General features: G+C 35.5%; 1 protein-coding gene across 1 annotated transcript in view; it reads left to right on the top strand.

The window, feature by feature from the left end:
- The first annotated feature begins 1,323 nt into the window (after window positions 1-1,323).
- The window catches only part of Nup160 (nuclear pore complex protein Nup160), a 361,484-nt gene continuing 349,179 nt past the window's right edge, over window positions 1,324-13,628 (top strand). Inside the window, exons 1-2 of the mRNA XM_090401602.1 lie at window positions 1,324-1,508; window positions 6,959-7,070. Of these exons, the coding sequence (XP_090257728.1) occupies window positions 1,430-1,508; window positions 6,959-7,070 (191 nt within the window). The 5' untranslated portion in view covers window positions 1,324-1,429. The remainder of the gene's footprint in view (window positions 1,509-6,958; window positions 7,071-13,628) is intronic.

A 13,628-nucleotide genomic window follows, 5' to 3' on the forward strand; every position in this document is an offset into this window, starting at 1 on the left:
TGAAATTAATTACATGTAATTATGTTCATATACCCTGCATAAAGAGGTAGCAGGGTTTTTTCCTCTCGGAAATTCGGGTTTTTCATCTCGCATACAGACAAATCGGCCCTTCAGAACACACGCAATTTACAGACTTAGAATACTAGTTGTAGTGGTGGTGGAGGTGGGCGGTAGATGGCGTTGATGGAGATGATTCGTAGTACAGGTTCGGTGTAGTGGTTGAGACAGTTGTATCAGTTGAGACAGTTATAGGTGTGAGGAATAATAATAACTGAGACCGCAATACTATATTTTACTACTTGTGGTTCAGTACAAACTTTAAATAACATCCTTATAATTTGCATAACGCAACTGATATAAGATAATCATTAATGTATTGCTATTATTAACAATAATCACAGGTGATAATTTAACATATATAATTCACAATTACATGAGTTAATCAATTATACATGTTGCAGTTCACATTTCCCCCTCCCTTCAGAATTTGAGAAAGTGTGACAAGGCCTTTATTAGGCCGCATATGGATTACTGTGCACCAATTTGTTCACCTGGTTTTCAAAAGGATAATGAGATGTTGCAGAGTGCTCAATGACGATTGTGAAAGTTGATTTCTGGTTTGTGGAATGTGGAATATGAGGATAGATTGAACGAATGCAAATTACAGAAACTAGTGGATTGAAGGAAGATGGGAGACATGGTGAAGAAATATAAGTTGGTAAAGGATAATTACCAAATTACCGTGGATGAGATTTTCATAGAATATCTGGAGACAAGGAGATATCGAGAGGTCTTCCCTGGAAGCTATATAAGGTAAGTGTGAGCAAGGGGGTGAGGAGTAGATTTTTTTAATGGAAAATGGTAAGTAATTGGAATGCACTACCTGAGAGTGTGATCAGTGCAGGGACAGCGAAAGCATTTTAGTCAAGGTACGATGAGCTGTGAATGTGAGAGTGGGACCTCCCACTACGAGTCTCTTGACTCCATCAATGTCTGTTGTTGATGATGATGACAACAACAACAATAATAATAATATTGAGATTAGGAGACTGATCTCGGGTGCCTTTCGTATTGAAATAAAAGAGATATCTGGTCAGAAATTACTTCAGACTTCTCTCATATGTGCTCGTTTGCGTAATGTTCCATAAAGTTGTATTATGTTATAGTTGTTTAGAGATTATATTTTGTTTATCTATAATATTAGCCATGATTGCATCTGGCGAATTTTAGCTAATTTTTAGAGATAACGCAGAGTATTTTCCTTTTTCGAGCGACAACACTAGTGATCACACTTTGGCGCTAAAGCGAGTATTTGATATTTGACTGAAAGAAAACGTGGTTAGCATGTGTAGTGTTTGGGATTTATATTCATGTGTAATGTAATTGTTTTTTAAAACGTTAATACAGACAATAAAAAAGTATTTTCAGAATGGGGGAGGTATTATATGTGGAAGTAATGCCCTATACAGATCCTTCTTCACGATTTAAAGATATTGCCATAAATGCCGGTGAGTTTAATATATATCTGTCCGAAATGATTACAATTTACATCAAATAGAAATTTTGTGAACTCGGGCGAAGACGTATTAAGTTATTATTTTTTTAATATAGGTGAGAGTTGTGTAGGTGCTTGTTGTTTATTTTTCATCATTCTCTTTAAATATTAAGGGTCTCGTTAATGCAATTGGAGAAATGACGGTGTAATGCGCCCTCTCATCACAACGAGAAGCGACCCAAGTTCAGTTCTCGTTGTGCTGAGAGAAATCATTATATGAGCGTTTTCAATTGAAGGATTGAAACAATTGAAAACCCCATCACCTCCATATAAGATTAGTGATCTTATATGGAGGTGATGGGGTTTTATATCTAGCATTCAAGAAAAATCGCCTTGAAGAACAACACGCAGTTTAAACAAAAAAAAAATTCTGTTGGTTGCTGGGTAGATAGCGTTGTGTGTAGTGACTCATTGTGGGAGGTTCCACTCTCACATGCACAGCTTATCCTACCTTGACTTAAATGCCTGCACTGTCCCTGCACTCAACACACTCTCAGGCAGTGTATTCCAATTACCCACCACTCTCCATGCAAAAAAAAAAAATCTTCTCACCCCTTGCTCACACTTACCTTATACAACTTTCAGGGAAGGCCTCTTGACCTCTACCTGTCTCCAGATGTTCTATGAAAAATCTCATCCACATTAATCTGGTAATTATCCTTTTCCAACTCATACATCTTGACCATGTCTCCTCTCATTCTTCTATCCACCAGGCTCTGTAATTTGCATTCTTCCAATCTTTCCTCATATTCCACATTCCAGAGACCAGAAACCAAACTTAGACAATCCAATCGTCTCTGAACACTCTCCAACAACTCATTATCCTTTTGAAATCCAGGTGACCAAATCTGTACACAGTGGTCCATATGCAGACTGTCGTTGTCCCTCTCCACCATCACTCTTGGATATTTCATCTCTTCCACCTCTTCTAAAATATGCCCACCAATCCTATACTCTGCATCCCATCTTTACTTCCCAAATTTGAAAATCTTACACTTTACAATATTAAACTGGCATCCCCACATACTTACCCATTTAGATAGTCTGTTGAACTCCTCTTGCAAAGGTTCAACATCTGGTCTACTTCTCATAACTCTCCCAACTTTGCATCACCTCAAAACAACTTTATATTACCATTTAAACTGCTTCTAATGTAATTTACATACAAATTTAACAACAATGCCCCCAAATGGTATATCATTCTGGTATATCACTCACCCATACACGACCTGCTCATTCCGATCACACAGCCAATCTCCAATCCAACGCTCATCTACTATCAAACCGCATCTGGTCCAATTTAACAACTAGTTTGTCATGTGGCTATCTATCGAAAGCCTTTGCATAATCTAAATATACTTCTCTATATGTATCTTCCCCCTTGTCCAATGCATTTGTCACCATGTTATAATAAGTAAGCAGATTACTAAAAGATGATCTTCCTTTAGAAGATCATCTTTTAGTAATCTTCTCCAATACCTCGACCACAACTCCAGACAAGCTGATTAGTCTATAATTCAAAGCCTCTTAGTCTTATCACTCCCCCATTTATGAAGCTGAACAATCTTGCCATCCTTTGACTGATTTGGAAGTTATGCCAGTCTAAGACTCATGTCAAAATGGTAATTTAAAGCTATTAACTCCCTGGAACATTCTCTCAAGACCAGTGGTGTTATATCATAAAATTGCATAGCCTTGTTCACAAAAAATTTACTGAATTTTTCATATATCTCCTGCTCACTCACCCACCATCATTGGGGCCTCCCCAATTTTATGATATAACACCACTGGTCTTGAGGGAATGTTCCAGGGAGTTAATAGCTTTAAATTACCATTTTGACATGAGTCTTAGATGGGCATAACTTCCAAATCAGTCAAAAGATGGCAAGATTGTTCAGCTTCATAAATGGGGGCTTCCCCAATGATGGTGGGTGAGTGAGCAGGAGATTGAATTTTAATGAGCAGTCTCATTAAAGCAATTTGCATTATGTGATTGTAACATATTGACATTTTGCATTCTGCTCATTAAGCACCTCTATTATATCCTCATCAGTGTTTTCATTCTCCCATTATCATTGACCAACATCATCCTCCCATAACCATTCTTTCTTCTACTGGCCACATATTGAAAAAACTCCCTAGGATTTCTTTTAATGTCATTTCCTAACTGCTGCTCATGCTGCACATGTGTTTCTGATAGAACCTGCAATTGGACACACAAGTGGGTGTAGAAACATTGCAACTCGTCATACCAATATTTTGGTACGATGGGTTATCTGTGCCATTGGACTTCACATGACTCATTTGAATCCATGGAGGTCTGTTGGTAATAATAATGATAATATAGGTATTGGATCATACTGTCTCATTCAGCCGATATTCAGATATGATAGAGAGATATAAGTTACTTAAAGGGTTTTAAAAGATTGATAAGGAGGATCCTTTTCAGTATATAACTAGAGAGAAAACTGGGGGATCATCCCTAGAGATTAATTAAGAGTAGTTAGTAAGGATATGAGGACTAGATTTTGTGCTTTGAGAGTGGTAAGGGAGTGCAATGTGTTGCCAGAGTTAGTTTTGTGAGTACTTTGTTGGTGAATGAGTTCAAAGCAAAATATGATAGGTATTATGCAAATGATGATTAGTATCTAGTGAAATGTTAATTGACCTTTTCTGATGAGTCATTTCATATGACTCACACCCATGAAAGGTTGAAGCCTGTACTATGTTTCGTATGTGGAGTAAGGTTTTTTTTTTTTCCTTTCAATATTTAAAAAAAATTTGTTTTATAACTTTTTTTTTGAATTTATTTTATAGGTTTGGTACAGCATAGTCCAGAAACCCTGCTCTAGATATCAAACATGGAACTTATTCATATCTCGCACTCGTCGTCCGGTAGCATCCTCTAGCAAGAGGGTTGCAGAAGATGAGCAGCTCTTCTCCATTTCTCTCTGTCTGTCACCTCCATCATTCTTAAACTGGCCCATTCCACGATGTCATTGAACCACTCTCTAGTTGGTCTTCCACGTCTTCTCTTTCCCTGAACTTTCCCTTATAATATAGTTCCTGTCAGGTGTCCTGAAGAACCTCTCAGAGGATGTCCTGCAAATCTGGTCTGTCTTTGCATAATATTCTTGAGCAGTGTTCTTTCCATCCCAACTCTTCTTAAAACTTATTGATTTGATATTCTCTCTGTATAGCTAATCTTTTCCATCTTTCTATAAAACCACATTTCCAATGCATTCATTCTTTCCATATCTCTCTTTCCGAGTGTCCATAACTTGCAGTACTCCAAACTGTTGCTTAACTATTCCAATTCTAACACCTATTTTAATATTCTTGTTTATTAAAATTCTCTTCATTTCCATAAATGACGATATAGCTTTAATGTCCAACTCCAAAGTTCCTTTCTCTGAGATCCAGCTACCTAAATATTGAAATCTTTCCACTTCTTCTAAAATCTTACCTCCACATCTTATCTTTACATTATCTCATATTTTTCTGCCCATCATCATTATCTTGGTCTTCTTTGTGTTAATCCTTAGTCTGTACGCTTTACAGGAGTTTTAAATTCTTTGAACAATTTGTTGTAATCCATTTTCACTTTCTGCCATAACCACTACACCATCTGCATATCTTAATTTATTAATGATTCTTCTTGTTTTCAAAATTCTTCAGGTATTATTATGCCATGCTTCCTCTTCCCATCAAAAAAAAAAAAACGTTACAAGCCCAGAATGAAAGATACCTGTACATTTCAGTAATATAAATTGGTTATTCTGGACATGTGGATAGTTGCTACATTATGTATACTTCTGTATACATCATAGAAATATACCACACCTAATTTACAGTAGTAAACTGCTATGACCTTTACAGTAGTTCTGTGTTTCAGGACATATGCTAATGATCTCATCCCTCTAAACAGAAAAACTGGCTAGAAACACACAGTTCAAAACAGCTCAAGTTAGATGACCAGAAAATATTTAGTGTATTAATAATACTTTGAATCGAGAGGTTTCTTAGGATTATATACCAATATTAGGTACATTGTATTTCAGAACTTATTGTCTTTGTCTCCATGAAGCCTGTACTCATTGCAGGTGGTGGCTTATACTGACCATTCTTCACATAATGTCTATTTCTCATTCGCTGTTAAGGCACTGACAAACCACCTTTGGCAATCCACACTTGCATATTACTTTTCAAGGAAGAAAAAAAAAAAAAGAAGTCATTTGCATAAATTCTTACCACATGTTTACTCAAAGGAGGTTTGAAAAGTATCACATTTTCTTAGAGCAAGGAACTGGATTTATCTAATTTAGCCTACTCATTGTTCTTAACGAACTTTCATGGATGGAGTAATATTGTTTGAATTTATGGTTGAAGTATCTAAGACTGTGAGGCCAGTATATTGTCTATAAATTGTAGGTGTTCTCTGGGCTTGTTTGTTTTGTGGGATAAAAAAACATGAGTTTTCATGAGAGAAAACTCAACTACCTCCAGAGATTAATGTAAAAAGATAATGAGTATGGGTTTAGTAATGTTGTGTGTACTTCAGGTTGTCAGTATATCTAGAGCCAATCTACTTGCACAAGTGAACAAAAAATAAGAATGATCCTTAAATTGAGCAAGATCACTTAATATATATACTTACCATTATTAGATATCTTGACTTACTAGGATGGCGATTCTTATTCTGTGTTGTATAACACAAATGGAACAGAAGGTAACTCAAAGTGATATCTGCATATCACTTTATATATACCAAAATTGAAAATTTTATTTCATATTTTTAAAGTAAGACTGTTCAATCTTCACATATAAAGGTATGTCACAAGGTATGTATTTTCAGTATTTGGAATTAATACAGTAATAAATATTCAAGTTAAACATGAAATTTAAATAAACATCTCTAAACTATGTCCTTGGGTAGCATGTATTCCCCTTGCATACTAGACCAGTGCAGAGTATCATGTACCAGATGCTAGCCTGATTGGTACAGCAGTGGATAGTATTTCCACTCTTCTACCCATTAGGATGTAGGTTTGTATGCCCTTCCCCGTGAGCATAGATGTTTGTGAATTTTGTGAAAGCTTGAAGTGCCTTGGAAAAGTTTCATTGTTGGTCTCTAGGACAGGATTTCTGAATTATCTAACTACTCTTCTACTCAAGTTCTAAGTTCTGGTTTTCACGAGTACTTCACGTGTTGCAATTTACTAATTCTGCAATTCAGTAAACAAAGTGGTTACCCCCCCCCCCTTTGCCAACGATTCTGACGGTTCTAATTAGTTGAGTCTAAAAAAAGTTATATTAAGTTTTTGTTGTATAATTATATAATTACAGTGTGCAGCATAAATACATATTTAACTTTGACCCTTTGTAAAATAACTTTTTTTAAAGGTGCATCTCAGAGTACTCTTCAAGATATCAAATTACCAGAAACAGCAGGTGGTTATTCATACCAGGATAGCTGTTCTCTCTCTTCAGTTTCAAGTAATCGTTTTATTTATTGGTAAGTATTAATCTTTTATACTAAACATATAATTTTTAAAATTCTTCTTTTTTTTTTTTTTCTGTTACACATCATGAGAGGTTGAACTTTTGCAGATCACAATATATATAATAGCTTTCATTGAAAATGTTTACTGTTAGAGCATTCATCATCCTCCCCCTCTTTCACAATAAATTTCACTGATTTGCCACTTGCCAAGCAAAATATCATTCACTTCCTTATGCAGATAACTGATATTTTCCAGGGATGGATTACTTCTCATTTTTCTGCCCGCTATTACCTTGTGCAACCCAGCCATGCTTAGTGAAAACTTGGCATGCTGGTCCCAAGCCTGGATAAATGGGGAGGGTTGAGCACAGGGCTAGCAACCCAGTCTCAGAAAAAAATAATTTTTGCTATGCAAACTGAAACCTTCCAAAATGTGATACTGGATGAAGAAAATAGAACACGAACTGCCACTAACATGAGGCACTTCTGTGAAAGCCCTTCTGGGGAAGCAGAGGTGCAGAAGAAAGTGACAGACACCTTACCAAAAGACAAGCTTAGACTGCGATGGTGGAATGTTAGAACCATGCTTGAAACTGGGAAGACATACCAAGTCTCGTGAGTTCTAGAAAAATACAGATTAGAAATAATGTGATTAAGCGAAACAAGATGGATAGGAACTGGAAAAATCAAATTAAACTCTGGTCACTACTTAATCTACTCTGGGAACCAAAATACGAATGACCACACAAAGGGAGTTGCACTAATGATGACAAAGAAAGCTCATGGTGCACTAATGGAGTGGAACCCAATATCCGAAAGAATATTAAATGCTTGATTTAAAGCCGACAAGCAGAACATCACAATAACTGCTATATATGCACCAACAAATAATGCAATTCAGGAAGAAAAGGATAATTTTTATAACATGCTAGAGAAGTATAGAAACAACAAATAAAAAAGATATGCAACTTATAATTGGAGACTTTAATGCTGAGGTTGGAAATGATAATACTAATAAAGAAACTGTTATGGGAAAGTATGCAGAAGGAGAAATAAATGAAAACGGTGAGTTACTTATAGACTTTTGTATGTTCAATTAGCTTGTAATAGGAGGAAGTCTCTTCCAGCTTAAAAAATACATAAATGGACATGGATAGCACCAGATAGAAAGACAAAGAACCAAATAGACCATGCACTTATAACAGGGAATTGGGAAATCACTCCTGGATGTCAGAGTTAAAAGAGGAGCCGAGGCCTATTCAGATCATTTTCTCCTAACAGCTACCATAAAAGTAAAAATATTTAAATATAAACAAAACAGTGCACAATAGGAATAGGAGAGAGATAGAATAAAAAAGAAACTGTTACAGATTCACAAAAATGTTGAACAAGAACAAGCAGAAAGATATAGAGCAATTAACAAAGAAATAAAAAGAAGTGCAAGAAATGATAAAAGAAAATACATAGAGAATCTAGCACAAGAGGCAGAGGATGCTGCATATATAAATGATATTAGAAAGTTGTATGATATTACAAGGAAATTAAGTGGAAAAAGAAACAAATAGATAGTTCCTGTATACAGTAAAGAAGGAAAACTATTAATAAATGAAAAAGAACAGCTAAATAGATTGGCAGAATTCTTCTCAGAGAAATTTCAAGAAATGACTGATGATGACCAGAGCCTAGAATTAAATGAACAAAATGCATCATTAGATATAAATTTGAATGAAATAACAAAAATAGAAATTACAAAAACAATAACTCAGATCAAAACAGGTAAAGTATCTGGAGCAGAAAACATACCATGCGATATACTAAAAGTTTTAAAAGAGGTATGCTGTGAGCAGACATATAGATACAAAATTAATAACAGAAAACTCACGTAGAAAGATTATTTAATAGTATAATTTTCGCCTGTGTGTCACAGGCATCTTCAGTGCATTTTAAGCTCAAATTAAACAATAACTGACAATTCCAGAAAGCTCCACCTAAGTAGCTGGTGTAAGATAACTAAAAAGGTCAATAAATTTCCTAACAAAAAAAAAATATTATGTATACAATAAAAAGGTAGGAAAGATTAGCCGATTTATAAAGTACTATCTCCCATTAAGGTGATAGACGAAAACCATTGGATCTGTTTAAGTTAGGAGAATGAAGTAAAGTTTCACGTGTTTCCATGAGGAACCGACTTTTGTGAAGGACTCTTGTCTTTTTCCAGTGAACTCTTTGTCTAGTGAAGATGTTTACTAGACATAGTTCTGCAAGGCCAGACTTTTCAGGTTTAAAGTATTCAATATAAGATTGGTGTTCTTCTAGCCGAATAGAGGCTGATCTTCCTGTTTGTCCGAAATAAGATAATCCACAAGAGCACGGAATCTGGTATAATTAAGATGTGGATTCTTGTCCTTAGGAGAAGTGAGAAAGGTGGAGATTTTTCTAAATGGTCAAAAGGCAACAAAAATATACAGTGGTTTTAAAACTTTTGCTATATGTTCACTAATGCCTTGTACATAAGGGATAGGAATGCGCGTTATTTCTTCTGTATTTGAAGAGGAAGACATATTAAAACTACTCAAAGCTCTTTTAATGAAGGAATTCTTATATCCATTTATTCTTATAGATAGAAAGGAAGAAGTAATATATTGCAGTTCTTTCTGTAAAAGATCGTCTGAAGAACAAAAGGAGTGGGCCGATGAACCAGTGTTTTAATAGTTCCTGCCTTTTGACTGGGATGGTGATGAGATTCAGCATGGATATAATGGCCTGTATGAGTCTTCTTTCTATAGACTGAAAAACGTAGGTTACCATCTGGTTGATGAAGAATTAAAATCCTTTTGTTCTTCAGACGATCTTTTACAGAAAGAACTGCAATATATTACTTCTTCCTTTCTCTCTAATGGATATAAGAATTCCTTCATTAAAAGAGCTTTGAGTAGTTTTCTTACTAAATTTAGTTTTCTTACTAATTTTCTGCCATATCTAATTTAGTAGATTCCTTACTAAATCAGATATGGCAGAAAGAAGAGTGGCCTAAGGAATGGAATACTGGATTATTGGTTAAAAGTTTTTTGTTATTAATTTTGTATCGATATACTAAAAGCAAATCCATAACTTATAGCAGAGATATTATATTCCTTACTAAATCAAATATGGCAGAAAGAAGAGTGGCCTAAGGAATGGAATACTGGATTACTGGTTAAATTACCCAAAAAAGGGAACCTATCTAAATGCAAAAAATGGAGAGGTATAACATTGTTGAGTGTCATAAGTAAAATACTAGCAAGATTAATACTGGAAGGAATCAAAATAGAAAAACAACTAAGACCAGAACAGGCAGGATTTAGAGCCAATAGATCATGTACCAACCACATTGCTACTTTATGAATTATCTTAGAATGATCATTGGAATGGCAGGCAAGCTTATATTTAAATTTTATCGATTTTGAGCAAGTTTTCGACAGTATAAACAGATCTTCCCTATGGAAATTTCCCAGAAAAAATAATAAGAGTAATTAAAAAAATGTATGAAGATTTTGAAATTAAAGTAATACATGGAAATGCCCTCTCACAACCATTTAAAACAAAGACAGGAGAAAGGCAAGGTTGTATACTCTCCCCTACTGTGCTTTTAATTGTCATAGATTGGGTGATGAGAAAAGTATCTCATGGAAATACATGATTGCAATGGTTACTTCAAAACCAACTCCACGATCTAGATTTTGCAGATGATATCTGCTTACTTTCACAGAAGACCAACATATAGAACAAAAAACTACAACACTTGTAGAAACAGCCAAAAAAGTTGGTCTTAGGATAAATAAAAATAAAACAATGTTGACAAAAATAAATGCAAAGCAAAATAAACAAATAACAATGGAAGAAACACCGCTTAAAGAAGTAGAACAGTTTATATACCTTGGTTCAATAGTATCAATAAAAGGAGGAACCACTGAAGATATAAATAGAAGGAAACAGTGGCTTATTCAACTTTCAACCAACCTAGAAATATTTGGAAAAACAAGAATTTTTCTATAAAAACTAAAATGAGAATATTTAACTCAAATATAAAGGCAATACTAATGTAGGGATTAGAAATGTGGATGTTAAACAAAAAGATAGTTAACAATGCCCAGGTATTCCTAAACAAGTGTTTAAGAATGATGCTGGGAATATATTGGCCAAAACAACCAGAAACCCATGTTGCAACAGATATGTGAAAGGAAATGGAGATGGTTAAGGAAAGAAGATAAAATAATAGTAAAACAGGCTTTAGATTTGAACCCACATGGTAAAAGAAGACGAGGAAAGAAATAAAGAAATATCACTCTTTCCCTGTGATATTTCTTTATCACACAGAAATCCAGATTTTAGTGCCTCATACAGTCATGTATTTAGGCTTAAGTGCTGTTGATGCTTCTATTATTATCAATAGACCTCCATGGAGTCAAGAGACTCATCACAAGAGGTCCCACTCTCACATGCACAGCTCATCATGCCTTGACATAAATGCATTCACTGTCCTTGCACTCATCCACTCTCATGCATTGCACCCACCACTCTCCATGCAAAAAAATCTATCCCCTTTCTCACACCACCTTATACAGCTTCCAGGATAGGCTCTCGTTCCCTCCCTGTCTCCAGATATTCTATGAAAAATCTCATCCATGTTAATCTGGTAATTATCCCTTACCATTGTATATGTTTTGATCATGTCTCCTCTCTTCCTTCTGTCTATCACACTCTGTAATTTGCATTCTCTCAATCTGTCTTCATATTCCACATTCAAGAAACCAGAAAGCAAGTTACTCAATTGTATCTGAACACCCTCCAACATCTCATCATCCTTTTGAAAACCAGGCAAACAAATCTGTGTGCAGTAATCTATGTGCAGCCTGATCAAAGCCTGTAGAATGGAATCAAAATATCTTTACTTTTACACGTCTGTGTTTTCTACATCATCCCCATAATCTGCTGTGTTGTCCTTACAATTTTAACAAAATGTTCATGAAATTTCAATCCCTATCCACCATTACCTCCAGATCTTTCATTTCTTTCACCTCCTCTAAAATATCCCCCACCAATCCTGTATTGTGCATCCCATCTTTGCTTCCAAAATGATAAAAGCTTACATTTTCCTACATTAAACTGACATTCTCGCATTCAGATTTATGATGTTTATATAAATTAAACAACAATGGGCCCAAAAATGGACCCCCCCCTTTCCTGGGACGCACCACTAGTGACTTTCCTCATCTGGGATATCACTCCCCCCCCTCCCATACACAACCTACTGATACTTATCATTTTATACATCTCTCCCCCTTGTCCATTGTATTCATCACCTTGTTATAATAAGTAAGCAGATCTAAAACACGATCTTCTTTTAGATGTTCATTAAAGAGAATTCTATTGCTGTCAACCCAGTTCTGAATCCTTATCCTCACTAGCTTTTCCAATACCTCGACCACAACTCCAGACAAACTGATTGGCCTATAATTCAAAGCCTTAGTCTTATTACTCCTTTTTTGAAGTGGAACAGTTTTGCCATCTTTTAACTTCTCTGGAACTTAGGCTAATCTAAGACTCATGTTAAAAATGTAAGTCAAAGCTATTATTAACTCTCTGGAACATTCCCTCAAGACATGCGGTAATATATGATCAAATCTCATAGCCTTGTTGACATCAAGTTTACTCAATTTCTGATGTACTTCCTCCTCATTCACCATCATTGATTCACCCCCCATTTCCACTGCTCTGAAGTTATGCATTGTTACAATCACAAGGATAGAATTCTTTAATGAAGTGATCATTAAACACATTACTATATCCTCATTTTTTATCATTCTCCCATTATCCTACCATAATTATTCTTTCTTCTACTGGCCACATATCAAAAAAACTCCCTAGGATTTCTTTTAGCATAATTTGCTAACTGCTCCTCCTCTTGTACTTTTACTACCCTTACCAAACGAGTCATCTTCCATGCTTGCTTTTTGTACCACTCATATTCCAATCATCTTGTGCTGTCTCCACAATGCCTTTTTCTTCCAGATTGCATGCTTGACTTCAGTCATTCATTTTACTCCCACTTTATTTAATCTCCTGACATTTGGAATATACTCAGTCATTGCCTCTGCCACATACTTCCTGAGTGAAGACCAAGTGGCATCGATTTCCTTTCTATGCAACTCTTCATTCCACGATATTGCTGCAAGCTGCCTCCTGAGCTTGCCATAATCACTACCCTATAGGTCCACATATGATCCTTTCTCACAGAAGTCCTGATATGGCTAGCCACCACTGAAGTGATCACTTCATACCCACTTTCACCAACCGAAGGAAGATGTGACACTTCATTTATAACAATATCTTCTGATGAGGTAATCAAATCCAAGGCACTCACTTCATGTTTGGCCTCTGTTACATACTGCTTAAGGTAGTTATTCCTTAAAATCTCAAGAAATTCATTCTCTTTGGTTTCTGATGTTGTCTCTTCATTCCAGTCTATATCATCATAATAATTGAATTGCCCATAATGATCACCCTTTCCTTACTAGCCAGACAAATTTG

The sequence above is a fragment of the Typopeltis vanoorti genome, chromosome 12 (genome assembly GCF_054136105.1).
Source record: "Typopeltis vanoorti isolate ZY-2024b chromosome 12, IOZ_Tvanoo_1.0, whole genome shotgun sequence".
In the NCBI taxonomy this organism is placed as follows: Eukaryota; Metazoa; Arthropoda; class Arachnida; order Uropygi; family Thelyphonidae; genus Typopeltis; species Typopeltis vanoorti.